Source organism: Coturnix japonica, chromosome 8 (assembly GCF_054131305.1).
Source record: "Coturnix japonica strain WE chromosome 8, WE-NBRP24, whole genome shotgun sequence".
NCBI lineage: Eukaryota > Metazoa > Chordata > Aves > Galliformes > Phasianidae > Coturnix > Coturnix japonica.
In genome coordinates, this window is record NC_140670.1 from 29,832,522 (window position 1) to 29,855,930 (window position 23,409).

The following is a 23,409-nucleotide window of genomic DNA, read 5'->3' on the forward strand; positions in this document are numbered from 1 at the left end:
GCCAGCCCAGCCAACGGTGATTAAATGGCATTTCTCAGCATGCAGGTTGGAGCATTATTAGCTCTTATCTCTAATTGCCATCATTTTGAAAGTGTTTTGAACAGATGGCTCTAAGAGAATAAGAGTGAAAAGAGATCTTTTTATACCTTTGACAAACAAAAAGTGCTTGCTGGGATGCCAGCTCCAAGTTGTGGGGTTAAATGTGGGGAAAACGGACCAAGCACTACTCTGGCTTCTGCAGGGAAGGTAATGAGGGATAACAGGGACACCCAGAGTACCCAGGATGGTTCCCCACTCACTGTTTTGGTGTGGTGCTGCTAGGGGCGCTGTGATGCACCTTGCACTGCTGAGCACATCCCTTTGCCACATGGGTACCTGCACCACAAGGAAGGATTCAACCCCCTCCAGTTACCTGCAGTGTGCTCAGGCTTTTTGTTCACCTACTGCTCCAGGTGCACCCGTATTAAGTCATTACCTTTCAGGTAATCAAGCTCATTACTATATTATGTGTTATAAGATCTGGGTGCATAAGCCCTTGGCACAAAAAATTCTCTTATTTTGCTAACTGCTTAAACATAAAACTGCAACAGAAAGAAATTGTTCCCATGACTCATATTTTTCATCATTTGGTCATTAAATAGTGATGGATATAAACCTATAAAGTACCTAAACTGAACCTTTTAACAATCCATGAGCAATACTATCATTTCTTTAATAGAACTCGCTGGCCGTGCCTTTCTCAGATGCCATTTGTCATTTTCAGCGTGCAATAATCAATAACTTGGCTTTGAAATAAATAATATCACAGTCACAATATATTATCATTCAGGCTGGCCTTATTCTAAGCATAAAATAAGACTTGGAGAGATGAAAACTTTAGGTAAATGCCAAAAATGAAATAACCAGAGCTAAATGAACAAGCTTCACCTAGTTTTGCTTCCAAACTAATTTGGACTTTCCATGTGTTTAGGAAACAGCATCTACTTCCAAAACAAAATGAGAATCATCTGACTTCAGGCTGGTGACAACCTCCATCCCCTGGATCCCTTTGCCACAGGGCTGATATAGCATCGCTCTCCCAGGCTCCAGGTCAGCAAAGGCACATAAGCACCAGCGTCAGTCTGTTGCTATTCACTGAAGCAATTAAGCACATGCTAAGTTTTAAAGGTATGATTGTTACATTAAAATCAATAGGGCCCAAGAGCGCGCCTAGATTAAACACGTTTCTAAACCCAGCTGGAGTTTAGAAAAGCAGCTCCATGACTAGATGACTATATCCCAGCAAAGCTTGGGGAACTCAGTGTGCGCAGTCCATGGGCTTGCAGGCTGTGCTGGGTATGGTGGCATGTGCCAATGGGCACCTGAGCTGCGACCTGAGCAAATCCAGCCTGCCTATGCCACGTAATAGGATGCATCTCACTTATGTCTGGACCTGAGACTACTGCACAGGGTAGGCATGTCTGTAAACATCAGTGTAAATGCTGTCTGCTTCCTTTACCACTTTATGAATTCATTTATATGAGTAGGAAGGACAGGATGGAGGGCTAAGTCAGGGCATGAGTAGGATGCAAAAGCAAGCTTAGCTCTACACTTCTGTCTTTGGCTGGGCCTCACTCAATATCCTAGTGTGGCCCATGTATTTATTTTCCTTATTTGAATTTGCAGCAAGATTGCAATGACCTCTGGCCAATCTTGGCTGCTGATTTCTAACTTCTAACCAAAAGCGAGCCTGCAGTTTCATTTCTGAGCTGGGAGCAACTGGACTGCAGAAGGTGGAAGAAATCAGGGACAGGTAGGTGCCTAACCCAAGGTATTGATTTGGTGCTTCCTATTCATACCTCATCTCGACTATGGCACTTGGCTTTTAAGCAAAGTTCTACTCAGTGCAAGTTTCTGCAGTTGGTCCAGTGGAAATCAGTGTGATGGGATAATATGGGTAATACTCGTAGCACAGCATTTCTATGAGACTGTGTTTAGAGACTGTCCCCCTCTTCTTATCCATAACAAAGGATGAAAGTGCAATGGACTTGAGAAGTGAGAGTGCACCATCAAGGTGGGGAGAAGCCCTTCCTGCCGTGGGGCCAGTGCTGTTGCCTGCCCCTCCTGCTTCTCCTGCCTAGGGTGGGGAAGCAGGCAGGGCTGTTCATGCACCCACGGGCTTCCTCTAGTTCTTAAGTCGTAGGCACAGCATAACCACTGGTATTTTCTGATTAAGGAGAGAGCCACAGGCTCCTGCCTGGCAAACTCACTTTTATGTCTTGTTTCAGCACTCCCCACTGAGCTTTTTGAAGGTTTCCTGAGTCTGAAAGAGCAGGGGAAGAGGGGAAGATTTTGAATAAATAAATTCTGGCAGTTCATCTTGGAGGCAGAATGTTCTCAGCAGTCGGTGTTATGGGTTCAGCTGCTCTTTCTAGTTGAGACCTCCTTTGGGAAGCTGACCCAGGCAGGTCTGTGCCCAGCCCTGGAGGAGAGCACTCCCTAGCACTGGGCAGCTGCCATCTCCCATCCTCACTCCAAGGCTGAGAGCTCACCCCTGTGAGCTGCTGCCTCCAATCAGCCCCTGCTATAAATACTTGTATTCATTGGCTGCCACTTAATTGCTGAAATTTAGTTATAAACAACAGGAGTTCCCATTCTCAGGTCTGAGCAACTCTTGTCTCTCGTGTGGTTTGAAATAACGATAACAATGAAAACCAAACGAGCTCCACATTAAACTGCTTACATCCTCTGCTGCCATTATAATCGATATGGCCCCAGCACATGCCACTCAGATGAGCAGCTTTGTCTTTACCACCTTTTGGAAGTCACTTAATCACCTTTTCTTTCCCTGCCCCATCCAGACTGCCAAGTTTTCAGGGCAGAAATGGCCAGAGCAATGCTGGGTTAGTGCTTCAGACCGCAAAGTGCCAGCCATGGCTCAGCTCCCCAGGAGCACTTGTAAACACAAATACTTAATTTTATACTGTCTACTTAAGAGTAGGAAAGTGGGAGTTTGAAAGGACAAGGTTTAATTTGATTTTCTCTCTTCCTTTCCAATAGAATCGAATACTACAATTAGGGTGATGATCTGTGAGAGGATGGGCTAAAAGGAGTATTTAAGACTCCCCAAAATAGCTGGAGTCTGTAGAGCATTTATCACAGGTAACGCCACATGTGAATCTAAAAATAGTGTCTCTGATGCTGCGTGTATATGACTGATATTAAAAATGACTGATATAGCAGAAAGCTCTCCACCTCCATTGCCAGCCAGGAAGGTTGGTCTCCAGTATTCTCAGACTTAAATGCTGCCAGTATTTCACGTTAGGATAGTCATAAAGTTAAAGGTTAATAGGCTGTACAAATGACAGAGTTTAAGGGAAAAAATGAAGATGGGAAGATTTCTAGCACTTAGGGAACATTTTAAAAATGAAGCTCCTCTGTCTAATGTAATTTTTCCCATATTCTTTCTCACACTGTTGATCATTATTGAAAATATTTCTATTTGCATAAGTGATTTCTCCTTCACTGCCCACCTCCGTTTGCTTTTTGGATGATCACTACTTCCCACAGTACATGATGAGTCATAATCCTGCTGCCTGCCATAACAGTCTGCTGCCACAAGAATGTAATGGGGCTGAATTAAAGCCATAGCCTTGGAGGGAAGATGGGAAGGGAGATATGGGAATGAGAAAGGCTTTTATTTAATTGCGAGCCATTAGAACTGGCAGGTTGAGGAGAAAGGCAAACATGGGCATTGCTGGAAATGGAACTTGGATGTGTTGATTCAGGTTAGCTCAATAGGTGTTGTGAGTGGCAAAAAAAAAACAAAACAAAACAACTTATTTCTGACAAGCAGTTGGCAATGAGAGTGAAAGCACCTTCAAGTCAACATTTAGTCTTACTACTTTCTTCATATACGAACACAACTCACCCAGGTATTGCTGAATTCTGGGTGTGCAGAGAATTTCCCTGGGCCCACTCTCTGAGAGGCAAATAAGAGTCACTTCTGGGCTTTGACATTTGGTGGCCCCTACAACTTTTCTTCTTCTGTGTTCTTCAGCTGGCTTTTAGTTTTCTCCAACATGTCCTTAAAAACCTTCTGGACCTGGGTTATACAGAAGTTAGATATTCTTGATTTACTGTGTTCTGAGCAACAAAGAGTTATGAAATAAGTATGGCTGCTGGGCAAAATCCTCTACTGTTCTGGAGCTAAAATGAAATAGAGAAAGTACCTTTGTGCTCTCTGTAGTAATGAATTCTATGGCTATTCCTCAGGACCAGACCTTTTATCTGCACAGAAGCCTGAAGTTGTAGGAGAAGCTCCATACACAACTGTTAGGAAGGCCAGAATGTCAAGCTTCACATTCCCTGTGCATGGATCAAGGTGTAACTCTCTATGGCAGATGTTTTAGGTATTAGAGTGGCTCTTGGTGTCCTCTAGCAGTACCTCAGGGCTGCAGTGAAGCTTTCTTGTGCTGTGTAGCATATTTTTACACAGCTTTGTGAAACTGTTGGGTCTGTTGGATGGTGACATCCCATTTTCTTCCTTCTTCACTGGAGTTTCTGTTTTCTAGTCATCAGTTTCTGTTGTGCTGTAGGTCTTCTTAGCACTATCATATTAATTTAACAGAACACAACATCATGAAAGCTCTTGTTTACAAGATGTGTAAGTATCGTATTTACTTTGCATGTGGCATTGGATAGAATGTGATAAAAATATTTTAAGGAATGAAAGCTTAAATCCACTCACTTTTTCCTTTGTTTGGAGACTAGAATGCTGTGTAAATGAAATAAAAAGTCTGTAAGGAGGAAATTGCTTGCAGTGCAAATAGATTTCTAAGACTTTACCATTGCCTGGGTGAAAAACATTTGCAAGATCTCCAGTAATTTATTGACAGAGCATTTTCCTTGTCTGAAACCCTGAGTCATGCTCTGCCTTTGGGAGAGTTTGGGGCTCTTCCTTCCGTATTCAAGACCCATTGCTTTGTAGTTAATTTCTTGGATTCAAAAAAGATCTCTTTAAGAAAGGAGTGTTTTTCTTACTGACCTTTTGCCTCTGTGGGAGCTACCTCACACAGCTGGGTTGTTTGGTAGAATCCTTCATCACTCTGCATTGCCAGCTGCCTGTGTAAGCAGCTCTATAATGGCAGTGGGAGTGCTCGTGTGAAGAAATGCTCACCTAAAAGCAGAGGGTCCATTCTCTTTGGCCCTTTGCAATTTCTGGTTTTGTTTTTTTCATACTCTCTTTTATTATATTTGTTTATTTTTTACAGAGAGATGGAATGGTTATAATGTTCCAAAATAAAAGACAGTTTTCTTTTGAAAAAGAGGCCATGCCTAAAAGTTGAGTGTGGAAAATGCTGCCTATAGCCTTTTATTAGCTTCATTCGCTCTAATATATCTGCCTTGTATGCCAAGAAAAGTATAAACAAATGGCAGGGTATTGGTTTTTCAATAGCAAGGTTTAAACCAAGGTTATAAAAAACGTATCCCATCTGACTGTATTTATGAAACAATTAATATTGTCAATGTCTTTTCCATCTCCTCCAAGTCACACTTACTACATAAACTTTGATATATCTCTAGGAGGAACAAAAATACCAGCCGGAGAATAAACAGAGCAATGCTCCAGCACTATTGGAAAGGGAAACGATTTCCTTGTCTTCTTATAAAATGCTTTGATATTAAAATAAACCAAGACGTGCTTCTCTTGAATCTGCCTGTGAGGTCTCAAGCCATAGCCGACAAAGGGTCCTGTTTTTCAGCTTATAACGTTAGAATCTATATGCAATTAATTATTTTCTTGTACAGGACTTTTGCACTAGACCGGAGTCCGCCCGCCGAGCGCCCGGCGCTGTCCGTGGTGCTGAAGGGGCCGCTCCTCGGAGAGAGCGGGAGGGCTGAGCGTACTTGCTGGTATTTATCGTGTCCTTGTTATCACTATTTGCGGTTGTATCGCGATTATAACTACATTAATTCTCCGTAAATTAATGTTGAAATCTTCCCGGACAAAAGCAAAGATGTTTTCTTAAGAATTTCGGGTATAGCCTAAGTTTTCATAGTGAGGATTATCGTGGTAGCTTCACGCTCTTGTTTTAGCGAGCTTCCCTCACCCTTGTTTGTCACCTGAAAATCCAGGGCTGCTTATCAATAATGGTCTGTGTGTGTCACGCTGCTGCAGAGCATCCCAATCGATATATTATAATTTCAGAGCTTATTAGGAAGGTGAAGGGCATTATCAAGGACATCTGGAAATTCTGATCAGTGTTCTGCAATCTCTGATCAGCTTCAGTGCTTTACAAGCATAGTCTGTAGGATGAAATAAAATCAGAATCTCTAATTCGAGAGACAGTGTCTAATCCCCTCATTCATACAAACCCTTACTGCCAATAACAGCCCCACTCCCCCCAAAAATAAAATAAAATAAACCAGAAGTATAATATGCACATTAGCCTGAGTGTCTTTTACCATGTCCTCTGTTCTTCATTCCTTTGCAGGTCTCAGGCACAAAAATACATAATGAACTCCTCGTGGCAGCATGATATGTACTGTATGTAATTTTCCTGACTGAAATATCTGAGGCAAGAGTGATCCAGAGGAAGGTGGAAATACATTAAAAGTAATTTTTTGTGACAGCATTACACAAGTAACTGAGATCTCATGCTCTGTGGATGACACACAGTAAGAATACTTATCAGGATGGTAAAGAAAAAACAGTGCTTGCTTAATACATTAGGATTATTGTTCTGACAATTCTATTGCTCTGTAGATACCTAGAAGTGCTTACAGATATTGCATTTCATGCATGTCATCTGTAATACAATTATTTGTCTTACCTGCCACCTTGAACTAGATGTTCTGTCATGTTGTCAGAGCCAATCACACCATCCCCTTGCATTGTTTTTGGTTTTGTTTTTAATGGGTCCTTAATGACCAGCCAAATACCTGTTCAGATAAAGTGAAGAAATCATCCTTGGTTCTTAGCTAGTTTTGTTAGTACTTCCCAGATGCCTGTCATATCTCTATATGAGGAAGCAGTTTCAAGCCACCGTTCTGGACTGTGAGGCTGAACTGGTCGAGTACCCATGGCTTAATGTCAAAAACTACCTTTGTTGTGCAGAAAACAGTGGTAGTGGTGTATATTCTGTTGATAAAGCTGAGTACATACCCATGCATTGAAGGGTTTGCCAGCAGCAGATTTAGTCCTTCTGCTCTCCACCAACGAGGCAATGCCCTCACTCCAAACATCATTAGCACTGCATTGTGTACCTCAGAGCAGTTGGATCATTATAGATCCACTGCCAAGGGCCCATGTGGGCAGGGAAATGGTATGATATATGACAGACAGCTTGTGTACAGGGATTCCCGACAGAGGATCTGGTTTGCTGTGACTAATAATGGGATACTAGTGTAAAAACTTTTGTGCTTTTTTCGTCTCTCTCTCCGTCTCTCCAATAAGCTCTTCATGATACTGAGGTTGTCCTGGCACATAACACTGCATTAATCATATTTGTTAATAGTGAATTTCTGATATGTACTGCTTATGTTTAACTGAAGTATATTACAAATATTTTCAGTGTAACGCTTGCCTTTCTAACAGATCTTAAGTTTTTCAACCATGTTAAAGAAAAAGCAGTGCACACTGCATAAACATGTACCTCTGACCCAAAGAAGGAATGGTTTGGAATTTGACTTTGAAGGAAAGAACTCTTACCCCAGGGCAGTCATTTTTTGGCCTCTGATGCTCATATCTTTATAGTGTGGATTTGAGCATTTGTAGCAATGTAGTGGAAATAAGAAAATTCATTATTTAGGATAACATTTTATTTCCTGGAATGTGCAGAGATGTTGTGTGAAAAGAAGCCCAGAAATCTTCTTTCCTCTGTTTTCTTTTGCAGAACAGGCAGAACAGTCTGCGCACCATGGGAGGGATACGAATGCCTGAGCTGTCTGAATTTCTGAGGAGGAGATGTCCTTTCACTGCCCAGCCAAAAGAGGCAGGAGGAGCCCCCTGCGGTGCACACATCACTTGTGCTTCTTGGGATTCCTGAAACACCGATCTTCTGTGAGGAGCAGCCATCCCTGAGGACTGTCAGGCAAGACAGACCTATTAATAAGTGCAAACCACGCAAAGGTCTTGACACAGAAGCTCTCGCTGAAGCATAAAATGGCCCCATCGTTCACTTATTTTACAAAACCAAGAGCTATTTTGGAGATTTGCTGACTTAGAACAAGCTGGTCAAGAATTCCATGTCATTTATTACAAAAGTGCTTTGGGAAATTAGGATGACCTCAGAATCTTTTAATAAAGTCCAAAACCCAGCTTGCACTTGGAACGTATGTTCAGCAAAACTCTTGTGCAATTGCCAAGGATCTCAGATAGGAACGCGAGACTCCTCATAAGCAGCTGATTTTTGAGTCAATGGGCTGTAACACTTTTGAAATCAATGATTATTTAAGGACTCCTAAAACAGCACGTTGTTCAGCGGCTGTGCACACAAACATTGGATCTATTCTATTCCCTGCTGGCTCTCAGCAAATGGATAATTTGGATCTGAGGTCTGAAGGCTGAATATGGATTATAACTCTCATTTCCTAACCAGGCCATTTACCAAACAGCTTTGGAGTTCTATATGAGTTCAGCAGGAGCTGAAAATGCTCACTGCTTTTCAAGTGTGGTTCCAGGATGCCCATGGATTTTCATGAACATGTAATTTGTGACCACAAAGGAATTTGGGATGTTTACACAGTTTATTGTGGTTTTTTTCCCCACCAATTTATGGAAAATAATCCAGAGTTTATGGCTTAACATGTAAACACCAGTTTTTAGATTTAGAACCATGAGCTGCACAGTCGCCATCTATCCATTGTTCTTTGGGTATTCCCATCCTTATATTGAAACAAAAAAGACAAGCTACAGTAAAGTGGCATTTAGATGAAGTGTCAAAGAACAGCTTCTATTCTGCCTTGACACTCACCTACAATATCTTTCACAAGAGATCTCCTCCAGTGCCTTTAGCTGACCTCTTTTCTGTGACTCTGCTTGTGGAAGTGACAAACTGTGCACACATGGCCATTGTCAACACAAAGATGACCATTCTTTCTAGAAACTGGACTGGAGGGCAGGCCACCATGACAAAAGCAAAGGATATGTTGTATGAGAGCGTGATGATCAAAGAGCATTGCATCATCTTATATAGAGCAAATGTGTGGTGCTGTATGAAATGAAGACAGCAGCTGGATCACATCATTTGCCCATCAGTTCTGTCCCCGTGGATTTATTCCAAATGACATTGGCAGTTTGCAACAGAACTTGTTTCACAGAAGCATCACAACGTAGAAATTTATCCTCTTTCCTGTAAAACTGATATCTTTGTGAGTCAGAGACGGGGCTGTGATGGGCCTCGGAGTAAAAGTCTCACAAATTAACAGTGCAATCAGGTTCAGAATGGAAACTCTAATATTTGTCAGGAAAGACATTTGGCTTGCCAGGAAACCACCAGAAAGCAGATACTTGCAAGGCCTTCAATTTAAAGGAACAAAAATGCCATTGTAAGGCATAGTAAGGGAACAGCTTTAACTGTTCCAAAATACCTCCCAGTCTACACACATTGCATTCACTCCTCCATACCCAGCAGAGCAAAACCTGAGCTGGGTTACTAAGCATAACTCACCTGTAGTTTCTCTATCCTTGAATAAAACATCCTTACCAAACACATCCTGCAGCAGGCACACTTCATGATGAGCAAGTAGCATCTGCTTTCTGGGTAACCTCTTGTTTCCAACAAGAAGCAATTGAAAGAGTGGCAGGGAAATGCGGCGTTCCTGAATAACTCGGATTTTATGGCAGCCCTGATGGTATGTAACAATTTGCAATAGGAAAGGGAGAGCCATCGCTCGTGGCTCAAAGTCTGCGGTAGTTAATCTTTGGCACTCACAGAATTGTTTTTAGCTGCCTGGGCAGCGGAACAGCAGCTCTGCAATCTGATAGCGGGAGAATTCATTTCAATTGCCTGAGTAAGTAATATATCTGCATGGGGCAAACTGCTAACTGCGTTCTCATCTCCCTCCTCCCCCCCGAACATCCAAACCTGATGCTATGAGGCTCTTCCCAATGGAAGAAATAGTGTAAAGCTAGCCACGAAATTAAATACTCCTTTGACGGATGGTTGTTTCCTTCCAGTCATGGGGCAAAATGCTGCAGAGCACTGGAGGAGAACACGGGACTGGCTGTGCAGACAGCCCTGCTGCTGTCAGAAAGCTGCTGCCAGAGGAAAAGCAGATGCAAAGCTCACAGAAATCACAGCGCAGCTTCGTGCTTCAGCTTAGCAGGAGCGCGTCTCTTTAGGAAAATAATGAAAAAGAAGAGGCGGTACTGAGACAGGATAAATAAGGAGATAAATCACTTTGCAATACAATGCAAGCCAAACCTGAAAATAAACAATTACTTTAAATCATATCAAGCACCTATCACCAACATCGCATTTATACAATTGATCCATGTGTAAATTAGCCAATTAATTCTGAATTGGAACACTAATGAAATAATAATCATCTGTTTAGAATGGAGTGGGATGAGTGCGGGTTTAGAAACAAAAGTAGAAGGAAACCTGCAGCAAAACCCACTGGGCACAGGGATGGGTCCATCAGCATCGGGCTTCATGCACAGGTGTTGCTGGGGGGCATAAATAAAACACATAAATGGATGAGAAAGGGGTATAGAAAGGGACACAAGAAGGGATACAGAAAGGTTCGTTTTCTTCCCCCCCCTCCTCATCCCCTTTTTTGATGCAGAAGAAAGAATTGCAAAGTGGTTTCTTTTAGCATCATCACAGACCATCTCGGTTTGTCTCTCCTGCTCAGCTTTGCTCTGTGAGTGGCTGTTGGCCCTGAGGGAACACAGGCAGATTAGGAGCTGACAGTGACCGAAGAAGTGAAGTGGCTGCGGGATCTTCCTGCACTGGAGCTGCTCCCTGCGTCGCTTCCTGCCGTGTATCTTAGTCCAGAACTGAGGAATATCCCCACTGAAACAGACTTGCTTTGACAAATATCTGATAAGCATTACTTTGATGCCTTTAAATGATGCTTAGAGGAAGAGAGTATTTCTACATGTATCTGTACCTGGGTGACCCCCCCCATCCCCAGGATGTGCTTTGCTGATCTTAGGATCAGAAACCATAGAATCATCTTCCATTTCTGCACCTCTCTGTTCATCTGAACTGCTCCTTGCCATGACAGTGATGGTTGGAAATGGGCACATAAGGGGGTGGCACTGTGAGAAAGGCACATATGTTGAGAGTACACAATCAGTAACAAGCCTATTGTAGCCCCAAATGTCAAATGGTTGGGTCTGGGGGATGCAGAATTCCCAAGGAGAGCTCACAAGTGCTGCTGGTGAGAGGTCTGGTTCAGATACAAGATGGTATTTGGAATTGCGGGTGCGTGTGTTCGAAAGGGAACAGCGGGAGGAGCACGAGAAATCCATTCTATTTGATCAGGGCATTCAAACATCTGCAGGTAGAGCTGCGCACACACCCACCCTCGGGTCTACAGCTCCTGTGCCAGCAGAGATGTGTGCAGTGGATGTGAGCGTGTGTCCCAAACGTTGAGAGTTCAGCAGAATTAACGGGCTGGGACAATTTATTTCCTTCTTTCTTTTTATTTTGTTTTCTCTTTTTCCTTTTTCCTTTTTCCTTTTTCCTTTTTCCTTTCCTTTCCTTTCCTTTCCTTTCCTTTCCTTTCCTTTCCTTTCCTTTCCTTTCCTTTCCTTTCCTTTCCTTTTTCCTTTCCTTTCCCCTTTCCCTTCCCCATCCCTCCCCCGACGTCTCTCCCAACACGGACCCGCTGTCCTCATGCCGTCCCATCTAAGTCCCTGCCCGGCAGTGCCCCGCAGTGCCGGTTCCCGCAGCACACCCGGCTCAGCCCGGGCCGCCTCCTCCCGTTCCCGGTCCCGGCAGAGGGCGCCGCGGGTCCGGCGGGTGCAGAGGGGTCGGGGTCGGGGTCTGTCGGTGCGGGGCGCGCAGCGGAGCCGTTTCAGCACTGAAAGTTGGCGGAGCGTTGTCCCGATGGGCGTCAGACCCGCGGCTCGTTGGCTCGTTGGCTCGGCCCGGAGCGGTTCGGGGCGGCCCGGCTGCTCCCTCGGCTTTTGTGGGTGCGGGTGCGGGGCGGGGCGGCGGCGCTGCGGGGCGAGGGGCCGCTTTTGTGGCGGCGCGTTGCGGCCCGTGGCCATTCGCCTCCCGCGGTGGCTCGGCGGAGCCGGGATCCCTTTGTGCTAATAGCCCCGTCCTCATTTGCTGCCTAATTGGACTCCGCCGAGCCAATAACGAACGGGCGGGCGCTCGCAGCCTCCCGCCGCGGCGGCGCACGTCGCAGGGGGGCCGGGGCCGCGGCGCTGCGGGCAGGGGCTGCGCGGAGCCTTCTCCTCCCGGCCGCCTCCCCGCCTAATCCCATTTGCCATCGTGCGTGCCCAATCGCCGCGTGCTCCCCGCGTTTAACTTGGATGACATTTTGATTTCATCATTAGCATCCGGCGCCGGGTTGACGCAGCAGCGAGCGGCGGCGGCGGCAGCGAGGAGCGCGGCTCTCCCTCCTCCTGCCCGCGGCAGCGCCCGGTGCCGCTCGGCTCCCCCTCGGCCCCCCGCGCTGCCGCCCCCCCATGCGAGGGGCCCCCGGCCGGGCCCGCCTCGCTCCCCCGCCGCGCCGCCGCCGCTCCTTCCCCCTGCGCCGCCGGGAGCCGCCACCCGCGGCGGGCAGGAAGCGGGCGGGCAGCGGAGGATGCCGGAGACCGGGCAGGAGCCGCCCAGCGCCCCGCCGCCGCCGCCGCCCCCTCCCAAGGAGTCGTTCTACATCAAGAACCTACTCAACGGAGACCCCCCCAAAGCGGCCCCCAAGCAGCCGAGGGCTCTGTTCGCCCCTTCGGGTAAAGCGGACGGCTCCGGCTTCGCCCTCTCGCAGGTGGGAGATCTCTCCTTTCCCCGCTTCGAGATCCCGGCGCCGCGCTTCGCTCTGAGCGCGCACTGCCTGGAGCGAGCCCAGACCTGGTGGTACCCCTACGCGCTGACACCGGCCGGAGCCCACCTGCCCCGCACCGAAGGTACCGCTCCCTCCGACCCTCCGTCCCTCGTTCCCTCCATCCGTCCCTCCGTCCTCCCATCCGTCCCCTCCATCTCTCCATCCCCGACGGGACGCGGGTGGCACCGCGGGCGGGCGGCGGCGGCCCGTCGGGGGGCAGCGCAGGGCTGAAGGTTTCTCTTTGTGTCCCTCTGTCCCCGTTCAGCCGCGGACAAATCCCTCCTGCGGGACTCGTCCCCAGCGTCGGGCACCGACAGGGACTCCCCGGAGCCGCTGCTCCAGGGGGGGGACGCGGAGCAGAAGGAGCGGGACCCCAAGAGCCCCGCCGAGATCGTGCTGGAGGAGAGCGACTCGGAGGAGGGGAAGAAGGAGGGCGGCGCGGAGGACTGGAAGAAGCGGGAGGAGAGCCCCGAGAAGAAGCCGTGCCGCAAGAAGAAGACGCGCACGGTGTTCAGCCGCAGCCAGGTCTTCCAACTCGAGTCCACCTTCGACATGAAGCGCTACCTGAGCAGTTCGGAACGGGCCGGCCTGGCCGCTTCGCTGCATCTCACAGAGACCCAGGTGAAGATTTGGTTCCAGAACCGCCGCAACAAGTGGAAGCGGCAGCTGGCGGCCGAGCTGGAGGCGGCCAACCTCAGCCACGCGGCCGCGCAGCGCATCGTGCGCGTCCCCATCCTCTACCACGAGAACTCGGGCGCGGAGAGCAGCGCGGCTGGAGGCGGCGGTCCCGGCCCGCAGCCTTTGCTCACCTTCCCCCACCCCGTTTATTACTCCCACCCCGTGGTCACCTCCGTACCGCTCCTGCGGCCCGTCTGAGCCCCTCGCGGAGCGGCGCGGAGCCGCCCGTAAGTAGCGCTGCGGCCCTACAGCCGGAGCCGGGGAGAGGGGGAGCGGGAGGGTGAGTGTGTGTGTTGGGGGGGGAATGGGGGTTAAAGGGGAAGGGGGTGGGGAGGGGAAGAAAAAGTGTAAGGCCAAAATAATTAAGGGAGCAAAAGTGGGGAAGGGAAACGAAAAACGGACACCGTAGGGCACCCCGGGGCTGTCACAACCTTTTGTAACCTCGAACACACACGGCGATGGTCTCTGTGGCTTTAGGTTTATTTTTGTACAAAAGAAAAAATTTAAAAAAAAAAAAAAAAGAAAGAAAATAAATAATAATAATTAAACTTAAAAAAAATAAAAAAGGATCCCACGCCGCTCCTCGAGATCCGCCAAATCGAGAAAGCCAAAAGAAAGAAGGAATTGTATCATCCCGTCCATGTCGGAGCGCTGCTCTGCCCCGAGCTCACCGGGCGGCCGCGTTCAGCCGCGGGGGGCACAGCCGGGAGATGGGGGTGAAGGGGGGGAGGCGGGGATGGCCGCTCTGTTCGGGTATCTGAAGTCTCCCGTCGGATTCCCGTTCCTATTTTCCTGCTCGTTGTTTTGGGGTGGTTATTTTTGCTGGTTGTTTTGGTTTGTTTTTTCCCTGTGATGTTATTTCGGTCTTTGGGGCCAAAAAAAAACAAACAAAAAACGAAGGGAACATCTGTACAATTTGGGTTTCTTTTACTAATACTGATCTATAATGATCTAATACTGATCGATAATGATGATGATGATGATGATGATGATGATGAATCCTTATTTTTATTCTTGTACCTTTGAACTGTGCAATACTGTACGACGATTCTCGAAGCACTGCTTTTACCCGAAGAGGGGGTGAGGAGAAGGGGGGGGGGGGTCTTTAGCGTTGTCTAACTGCGTTTCGCTCGTGTTGTACGAAATAAAATGAACTAATAATGATGATAAGAAGAATTAATAAGAATACAATAAAATCCAATAGATGGAAGAGAAGGGAGAGGCGTGGGGGGCTCCGCACCCTCCCGGCCCCGCGGAGCAGCGCGGGCGGTTCGGCGGGCCGGGCTCTATTAGTGAAGGACAATCAATTTAAAGGGGGGATTTTCGTTTCTTTGCTCCGACGTCGCAGTTTTGTTCTGAGCTTCTTCGGAGCGTTGGGACCGAGGGTAGAACCGAACCGGGACGGCCTCCCCCCTCCCCACCGCCCTCCCCCGCGGCGTTCCCCCGTTGTCGGCCGTTCTTCCCGAGGGTTTTGGGACGGGCGCCGTTCTTTTCCTTTCGGATTTTCTCATTGCTTTTATTTCTCTTCCCTTCCCCCTTCTCGGTTGTATCCCCCCCTCCCTTTGCTTTCTGTTAGGGATCGTTCCTATTTTTACAGCCTATATTGTTATCAAACTGAATGTTGTGGTGGAAAATAATAATAATGCTAATAATAATAATAATAATAATAATAATAAAAATAAAACCCGTTCCTTAGCATTTTATTTTATTTTTTTAAATTTTTATTTCTTTCTTGAAGCGTTTCTTCGGAGAAAACAACACCAAAACAACAGCGATACCAAACAACCACCGGAGCGGGAGGAGGGGCTCCCACGGGCGGGTGGGGGCGGCTCTGCGGGGCCCCGCGGTGAGTCCGGTTCCGACGTGTCCCGAACCGGGGGGGGGGTCCCGGTTCGGATCGCCCCCCCTCACACTCCATCCTTGGGACGGCACTAAGGGGGGCGATAAGACGCTGTAGGAGGGGGCTCCCTTCCCAACGGGGCCTCCCCCACTGTTGCCCTCGGGGTGCCCCCTCGTCCCTCCCCCCCAGCTTCAACACACACACACACACCGCACTGTTATTTGCGGCACAAATCGCTCCCCGCTTCTCGCAGATCGGCCCGACCCGAAGTGTTTATAGTGCCCAGGGCGAGAGCGGGGGGCGAAGGAATCAAAATAAAGCTCCGCGCTGCGGGCGAGGAGCCCTGCGCCTTCCTTTCGTTTGGGATCTAAACCCGATGAAATGGGTCGTAAACGGAACACAAACAGAGGGTCGGAGCCAAAATACGGCTCTCTCTGTGTCGCCTGCAAACAGAGTGATGCCTTTTGTGTTTGCACTGCTAACTTTGGGACAAGTCGCTTGCAGCTCATTAAAAATATTGTTGTGATTGCAAATACATCTTTTTTTTTCCCATTTTATACGCGATAGAGCGATGTTATCGAGCGGCGGGGGAAAGCTGTCGGTTATTTGTGGTAGGGACGAAGAGAACGACTCCGGACTGCCCCGGTCCTCCCCGAGGGAGGGGGGTGCGAGAGCGGCTACTCCGCATTGTGAGCTCCGCTGGGGTAGGGCAGTGATTCTTAAGGGGGAAATATCAAGGAAGGGGGGAGAAAGGAAAAGGAAAGAGACAGGAGAAGGAAATATAAAGGGAAAATGATAGAAGGAAAAGAATATACAGAAGGAAAGGGAAGGAAGGAGGAGGAAATATAAAGGGAGAGGGAAAGAAAAGGGAAAGGGGAGGGGGGAAGGAAAAGGTGGGAGATGGTGAAACGAAAGTCCGAAAGAAAAAGAAAAAGAAATGAAGGAAAAGAAAAGAAAATATAAAGGAAAAGGGGAAAAAAGCGAGAGCTCAGCTTTGCCACCCTTCTCTCCTCCTCTGACAGCAGAGGATGGGCTGTGAGGTGCAGAGAAGAATCCCTGCGCTGCGGGGCTGTGAGCAGCGACAGAGCCGGGACGGCGTTAGAGCGGGGGCACTTTTCCCTTTGGCAGAGCCCTTTTGGGGCCGTTCCTTCCCACAGCCCCCCACACCACCCGATGCGTCCCCTCACCCATCCCTGCAGCGCTGTCACCTCTCCCTTCGGGCACAGCGACGGCTGCGAGAAAACCTTCGGGGCGGTGAAATAATCAACTTTAGGGAGACAGAACCAGGCGGGGGGGGGGAGGATGGTGGGTGAGTTGGGGGCCTGTCGGTGCGGTGACACCGAAGTTCTCCTCCACTCTCTGCGCCGCAGCGGCCGCGCTCAGCTCCGCAGCTCTGCGCCTTTGTCCGCTCCGAGCGGAGCCGTGTTTGCGCTACAAACACCCATGTATTTCTTTTATTTGGTAGTAAATAGCGGCGGGCTGTGTACTGCAAACAGCGCAGGGGGGGGATATAAACTTCTCGACAGCCGCATTTTGGGGATCAGACGACTTTTGCCTCCCGAGGGCTGCGCGGGGACCGAGCGGGGCGGCGCTCCGCTTCTTCCGAGCACCGCCGGGAGGTCGGTAATCGGTAACGGCGGCTTTTTTGCCCTTTTTTCCCCCCTATTTTTATCCTCTGAAGGTTTCCGAATTCCGCTACATGCGCTGCGCAGCTGCGTTTCTTTCCGCTCCGTGGGAACCATCCCGCGGTCCAACAGCGCAATAAACGCGTGGGGTTGGGGATGTTTTTCTTTCTTTCCTTTTCCTTTCCCTTCTTTTTTCCCCCCTCCCGTTCCCCAAAGGTGCCGAGGGTGTCTCTGTAATAATCGCTTTACTCCATCGACTCCGCGTAGCGCGCAAACGGGACGAGGAGACCATTAGGAGCATTAACAGATTGGTACGGCGTAATGCTGCGGTCCCTATTGATCGCGGCACGTCTGTAAAATATTGTTTCCAATGAATCTATTGTTCCAGTGCTCTTTGGGCGCTGTTGGTGACCTTGTGTTTCTCCCGCCCCTCCGAGAGATTCCCGGAGCTCAGTCCGGGCCTCGGAGCCACCCCACATCGGGATTTGGGGGTTGGAAAGGTGTCAAAAGTGTGCGGAAAACTCTTACATAAGGAAAAGGGGAAGGAGAGAGGCCGGGCAGCTTCGAGGAGCTGCATCATCTCGTCGAGTCCGGCTGAGAGGTTCGAAGCTTCTCGCGTCGGTATCGATGGGGAAGGTGCTCAGCCCTGCCCCGAGCAGCACCTCCCCATCCCCTTCCCACGTCCCCAAGTGGGGGCACAGGAACCGGCTGCGCTCCGTCCCCGTCCGTCTCCCCGCCCCATCCTTGTGCCCCGCAGTGGGAGCGCAGAGCCGGGCAGAGCCCCGATCCTCGCTGAGCTCTCACCTGGAGCCCGCCGGGCGCCGTGTTTTCAATAAATAGAAAGAATCTCTCGTTCTCCTCGGCTCTATTCGCTTTCATGATGGAGTGGAACCATCAGATTTTCATCAAAGTTCTATTAAGTGAAACATAGGTTGCAGGGCACCCTCTGATTGAAACAGTTTAAATTTTAATTGTGTTTTTAATTTGACATATAGTTGCAGAAAGGAATGACACTACAACGCCAAGGGGCGGTCGATTTTCTTAATTTCTCCCCGAGGAATTGATGAGTCTATCAGGCCACTAGATTGGAAACACATTAAAGCTCTCTGGTTAGGTTGTTAATTGGAACTTGATGGATAGGGGCCCTCGGATAGGCTATGCTGATCCAATCTTCGCGACTTTCTGTTTTCCAATAAATTACACAATTCATTTTCCAGCCGCAGATTACATAAATTGTGCACCTCTAGGGCTCTCTTTCTCAAACAGGAGCCCTTTTCCCCAAAAGCCCATTGCGAGATGTCATTTGAGCCAAAAAACGAGCGGCAGAGGCTCTTGAATGAAAATCGAAACATAATCAACGTTTATACTTAGAAAATTTATCGAGATCATTTTCTCTGGTATTTCCTTATTTTAAAGTTTGGACGCGCCATATATCATAATCCACACGTGGAAAGGGGACCGTGTTTAATATTTATCGAAGCTTGATTCCGAGATCAAACTTGTTTATGACTTCATCTGTCATTTCGGAGGGAGCCTTCTCCCGATATTACGGCCGCTCTACGAGCCTATTTTCCAAGTGCTGCAGAAGCCGCGCAGATCAATTTTTATTAGGCTCCTTTTGAAAGCTTGCTCAGGGCCACTTTAATACCGAGCATTGTAATAATCTGGAGATCTAAACTTTAAGCGTTCGCTCTGTCTTTCAAAGTTGATCTCGCCGTGCCGGTTGATCACATTCGCCCCGACGGGGCGGGTGGGGGGCGGCCCCGTCCCTTGGGGAGCGGCGGGAGGTGGATTGGGCCGGGCTGCTCCGTGAGCGTTCGTTCATTCGGGTGCAGTTGGGCGTCGGGGGTGGTTTATTCCTCCTTGGGAGCAGTGTAGGAGCGTGGCCCAGCTCGTATTGCCTTGACCCGATTTGGTTTGGTTTGGTTTGGCTTGGCTTGGCTTGGCTTGGCTTGGCTTGGCTTGGCTTGGCTTGGCTTGGCTTGGCTTGGCTTGGTTTGGTTTGGTTAGGTTTGGTTTGGTTTGGTTCAGCCCGTAGGCTGCTGCTCCTTTCCCTTCCCTTCCCTTCCCTTCCCTTCCCTTCCCTTCCCTTCCCTTCCCTTCCCTTCCCTTCCCTTCCCTTCCCTTCCCTTCCCTTCCCTTCCCTTCCCTTCCCTTCCCTTCCCTTCCCTTCCCTTCCCTTCCCTTCCCTTCCCTTCCCTTCCCTTCCCTTCCCCCCCAGATCCCCTAAATCTCCCCATTTCCTAACTGGGGCAGGGCATCCCCCACTCCCCATGAATTCCACCCTCCTAACTCCTCTCCCTGTCCAGCATCCCCCCCCCCACCCCGGCCCTCTCACACCCACCCTCAGGCTGAAAAGCGTTGTCACGTCGGATGCCGTCGGGGCTGCCCAGAGCCATTCCCGGCCTCTCTCTATCCCCGTTCGAAGCTCGGGCAGCCCCCGGGTGCCGTCCCTCGGTTTCCCCGACGGCAGAACCGGGTCCCGGCTGTGAGCGGGGCCGGGGCGGCAGAGTGGGATGAAGGACGATTTCTTAAATTGTATTTCAGTGCGGGGTCTTTCCGGGTTAATGAGCTGACATCATGATTAAAGCTGACCATTTGTAATGTGTCGCGACCCCGTTGAAAAGCACTGAAAAGGTTAATGTGGTAAAACAGGACAGCACCTGCCCCTCGCAGGGAGAGGAGGAGCTGGAACACTTTTCCTAATCAATTAGTCCATTAATGAGTCTATCAAGTAGTTAAGTAGTTAAAGATTATGCCGCTGGTCTGGGTAACAGTCGTCATCTCGCTATGCCTAATTATATTATAAGTACTTTATTCAATATACCAGCCATAATATGGTGACTCGGAGTTAATGAAAATGTCATTTTAAAACGTCTTGACATTTGTCTCTATTGATTTGTATATTTCCATCCCATTCTTTGCTTTCTCTGATTTGATTTTTGGGATACGTGTCTGAAGAGGGGCCCGGGGCCGGGGCAAGGGGGAGTGAGGGGAACAGGGAGGGTGAGGAACGGGGGAGCCGAAGGGACCCATCCCAACACGGCCCCGCCCCGGGCGGCCGTCGGGGCTCGGCTTCGGCCGGGCCTCCCCGATAGGAAATAGCATTTCCTTTCCCTGAAGCTTTCGTTACCGGTTCCTATTCATCGCAGGAGGATTTTTCCCAGCTCGTCATCAAACCGTAACATCGATTTCTTTCTTTCTTTCCCATTTCTCCCATAAACAGAAGGGTAAAGCCCCCCCCCCCCCCCAACCAGATGCGTTCCCCCAGCACCTCCTGTCCATTACGACCCCACGTCCACGCCGCCCCCCGAGGCGGAGGCAGCGCAGCCTCGGGGTCAGGGCAGCCCCACAGCCCTCGGGATACCCCCAACCCCGCCGCCTCCCGGGACCCCCCTCCCACCCCCCAACCCCCGGACCCCGCCGCTGCCCAAACTTTCCGCCGCCGCTTCCGTGATTGGCGCGGCGGAGGCCACCTCCATGCAAATGAAGCCCCGCCGCCCGCCGCCCGCAGATCAATAGGGACGCGGGGGAAGGAGCATGCAGTCCGCCTGGGCAGGCGCGGGGAGAGCCGGCAGCGGCACGGCGAAATCACCCCCAAAACAAACCCCCCGGCAGCCCGGCTCCCTCCCCCCCCCCCCGGCCCCGCACCCCTCGGCTCCTCTAAAGCGAGAGCTTTCCCCCTCTGCTTTCTTATGAACCCAGGATGAGCAGCAAGGAAGAGCAGAACAAGTGCTGCCCGCCCGCTGCTCCCGGCTCCACCTTCACCATTCAGTCCATCCTGGGCAGCGGCAGCGCCGACGGCCCCCGGGAACCGGGCCCCAAAGCGGCCCCGTGGCCTCCCCGAGGTCGGAACCTCTCCCTTTCCTCGGACGAAGAGGAACCGAACGAGAACTGGAAACACCGCGGTTGCTTCTGCCCCGAAGCCCACGGCCCCGCCGAGCCGTGCCGTAAGCAGCAGCCCCTCGGCTTCGCCCGTCTCGGTGAGTAGCGCTGCTCCGACGGCGCGGCCGCACCTCGGGGCTGCCGGGTGTGAGTCGGCCTTGGCTGGAGGGCGGGGGTGGATCTGATGGATAAACGGGGCCCCCGGCTTTGGTTTTTCTTCCCTTTACCCACCTCAGCTGGGTTCGTTCTCGCCCTGGCAAAGGGCTGAGTTTGAAGTGATAACGAACGTTCCCTCAGATCCTCCTTATTTACAACGCTGGGCTGAGGGAGAGAAAGATGTTTATTTTTAGCATTAGTTCTGATGAAACGGTGCGTGAAATGCGGAGCTGTAAAGCAAAATGTTCCGGCTCGTGTCGGACAGGAAAGCAACACTGAGTCCGGTGCTCAGGTGCCTTTTACTGTGACATATCACAATATCACCATAAAATCACGGAATCAGGGAATATTCCGAGCTGGGAGGGACCCTTCAAGATCATCGTGCTCCACGCAGGACCCCCCAAAACCCATTCTCTGTGTCTTGAGGGGGGTGTCCTGTCACTCTCGGGGCCGTGCCCCCTGCCCTGGGGAGCTGTTCCGTGCCCATCACACCCTGGGACAAACCCTTTCCCTAACAGCCAGCCTGGCCCTTCCCCAAAAAGCTTCGTGCTGTGATACCCACTTGTCCATCTATTTACCTTCCTGCTCATCCATCTATCCATTCATCTGTCCATCCATTTTTCTGCCCCTTCATCCACCTGTCCGTCCCTCCATCTATCATCAACTTGACCATCCAGCCCTCCCTCCATCACACACCAACCCCTGGCTCACACACAACCGTATCAGAAGCTTCTCCCACCCTCTCTGCCGTTTCCTGCCGCGTTCCCTTCGCTCCCGGCTCCCCGGAGCCGTCGGGGGGTGCCGGTGCGACCTGCGCTGTGGCTGTCTTGCAGGCAGCACCAAGGGCAGCGGAGCGGCTGCAGGCGGAGCGGAGCGACCCCCCTTCCTCTCGGCCTCCCCCCAGGACTTTAAGGAGGACAAGGAGAAGCCGCTGGGACCCTCCTCACCCTCCTACGGGGACCGACAGCGCGACGGCGGAGACCGGCAGGCCGGGGCCGCTAAGAAGAAGACGCGCACGGTGTTCAGCCGCAGCCAAGTGTACCAGCTGGAATCCACCTTCGACATGAAACGCTACCTGAGCAGTTCGGAGCGGGCCTGCCTGGCTTCCAGCCTGCAGCTCACCGAGACCCAGGTGAAGACGTGGTTCCAGAACCGCCGCAACAAGTGGAAGCGGCAGCTCTCGGCCGAACTGGAGGCGGCCAACATGGCCCACGCCTCGGCGCAGACTCTGGTGGGGATGCCGCTGGTATTCAGAGACAATTCCCTCCTGCGGGTGCCGGTGCCGCGCTCCATCGCCTTCCCCGCTCCTCTCTACTACCCCGGCAGCAACCTCTCGGCCTTACCGCTCTACAACCTCTATAATAAGATCGAGTACTGAGAGCCCGCCCGCCCCGTCGGGGCTGGGAGAGGCCGAGCATTCGGGCTTCGGCTCCAGGACCGACTGCGGGGCTTCGGGTCCGGGACTTCGGGATTCGGTTCTTGGGGTTCTTCTCCGGCTCCGAGACACCGTGGCCGGGGATTCGGCTTCGGCTCGGGCTCCGGGGATTCGGGTTCGGGGCCGTTCCCAGGGGCAGCCCGGAGAGGTTTGGAACTGATGGGGGTGGGACGGGTGAAGCAGGGGCTCCCCTTCCCCCCCGCCCAGCGTTATCCTGTCACTTGAAAAGAAAGATAAAGAAGAAAAAGAAGAAGAAGAAGAAGCGCTATTTCAGATCTGTACATATTTTTAAAGGAAATAAAACGTTTTAAGCCTCGTTTGTAAATTTGCCACCACCACCGCGTGTTTGCAAGGCTGGGAAGAGGGGACGGGAGGGGATTCGTGCCGTGGGATGGGCACGGGGGCCGGGTGAGAGCACGGGGAGAGGGGAGAAAACGATTAAAGGAAGCAGCAAGGATTAAATGAGACGAAAGGAGATGAAATGGGTCGGGAATGGGTGAGGAGCGACTGCTGCCCTATAGATGGTGTACATGGGTTGGGACTGCTGGGAATGATGCGAGAATTGCTGTGAATATTAGAAATAATCGGAAGCGTTGGATACGTTTGGAGCTATTTCAGGCGTCGGAAGATTTTATTGTTAATAGAAACGTTTGTAGGTGCTGGAAACATCTCTAAATATTATAAATATCGCTCAATATTGCAAATATCGGAGATACTGGTAGATAGTTGGAAAAAGAGAGTGTATTTAAGGGAAAGAGAGAGTGTATTTAAGGGAATGTGAGCGTGTTGCTCAGCTCGCA

General features: G+C 50.3%; 3 protein-coding genes across 5 annotated transcripts in view; all 3 read left to right on the top strand.

Annotated features, from left to right (window-relative positions):
• LOC146760017 (uncharacterized) overlaps window positions 1–2,025 on the top strand; it is a 14,679-nt gene extending 12,654 nt beyond the window's left edge. The window contains exons 5-6 of one of the 2 annotated variants that reach the window (XR_014948975.1): window positions 971–1,089; window positions 1,666–2,025. The gene's annotated coding sequence lies outside the window, so the exon portion shown is untranslated. Of the gene's footprint in view, window positions 245–970; window positions 1,090–1,665 lie in introns of those variants that run through there. The other variant, XM_085555357.1, reaches the window with a different exon arrangement.
• Window positions 2,026–12,520: 10,495 nt separating this feature from the next.
• Window positions 12,521–15,521, top strand: HMX3 (H6 family homeobox 3). Its single transcript, XM_015867625.3, has 3 exons — window positions 12,521–13,072; window positions 13,256–13,895; window positions 15,407–15,521. Exons 1-2 carry the CDS (start codon window positions 12,754–12,756, stop codon window positions 13,864–13,866), a joined length of 930 nt encoding a protein of 309 aa, XP_015723111.2. The 5' UTR covers window positions 12,521–12,753; the 3' UTR covers window positions 13,867–13,895; window positions 15,407–15,521.
• A 1,432-nt stretch (window positions 15,522–16,953) lies between these two features.
• On the top strand, window positions 16,954–22,934 carry HMX2 (H6 family homeobox 2). 2 transcript variants are annotated; one of them, XM_015867475.3, is made up of 3 exons: window positions 16,954–17,127; window positions 20,839–21,116; window positions 22,008–22,934. In XM_015867475.3, the coding sequence occupies exons 2-3, from the start codon at window positions 20,840–20,842 to the stop codon at window positions 22,550–22,552; spliced, it is 822 nt and encodes a 273-aa protein (XP_015722961.2). In that variant the 5' UTR covers window positions 16,954–17,127; window position 20,839; the 3' UTR covers window positions 22,553–22,934. The 2 variants fall into 2 exon arrangements, with proteins under 2 accessions (XP_015722961.2, XP_032301441.2); XM_032445550.2 differs by lacking the exon at window positions 16,954–17,127 and adding an exon at window positions 19,335–20,314.
• Window positions 22,935–23,409: the final 475 nt, after the last annotated feature.

Excerpts from the sequence above, each read along its gene's own strand:
- HMX3 (XM_015867625.3), top strand. The coding sequence starts at position 12,754 with ATGCCGGAGACCGGGCAGGAGCCGCCCAGCGCCCCGCCGCCGCCGCCG. Across the intron at positions 13,073-13,255 it reads CCACCTGCCCCGCACCGAAG|CCGCGGACAAATCCCTCCTG; the intron begins GTACCGCTCCCT and ends GTCCCCGTTCAG.
- HMX2 (XM_015867475.3), top strand. The coding sequence starts at position 20,840 with ATGAGCAGCAAGGAAGAGCAGAACAAGTGCTGCCCGCCCGCTGCTCCC. Across the intron at positions 21,117-22,007 it reads CCTCGGCTTCGCCCGTCTCG|GCAGCACCAAGGGCAGCGGA; the intron begins GTGAGTAGCGCT and ends GCTGTCTTGCAG.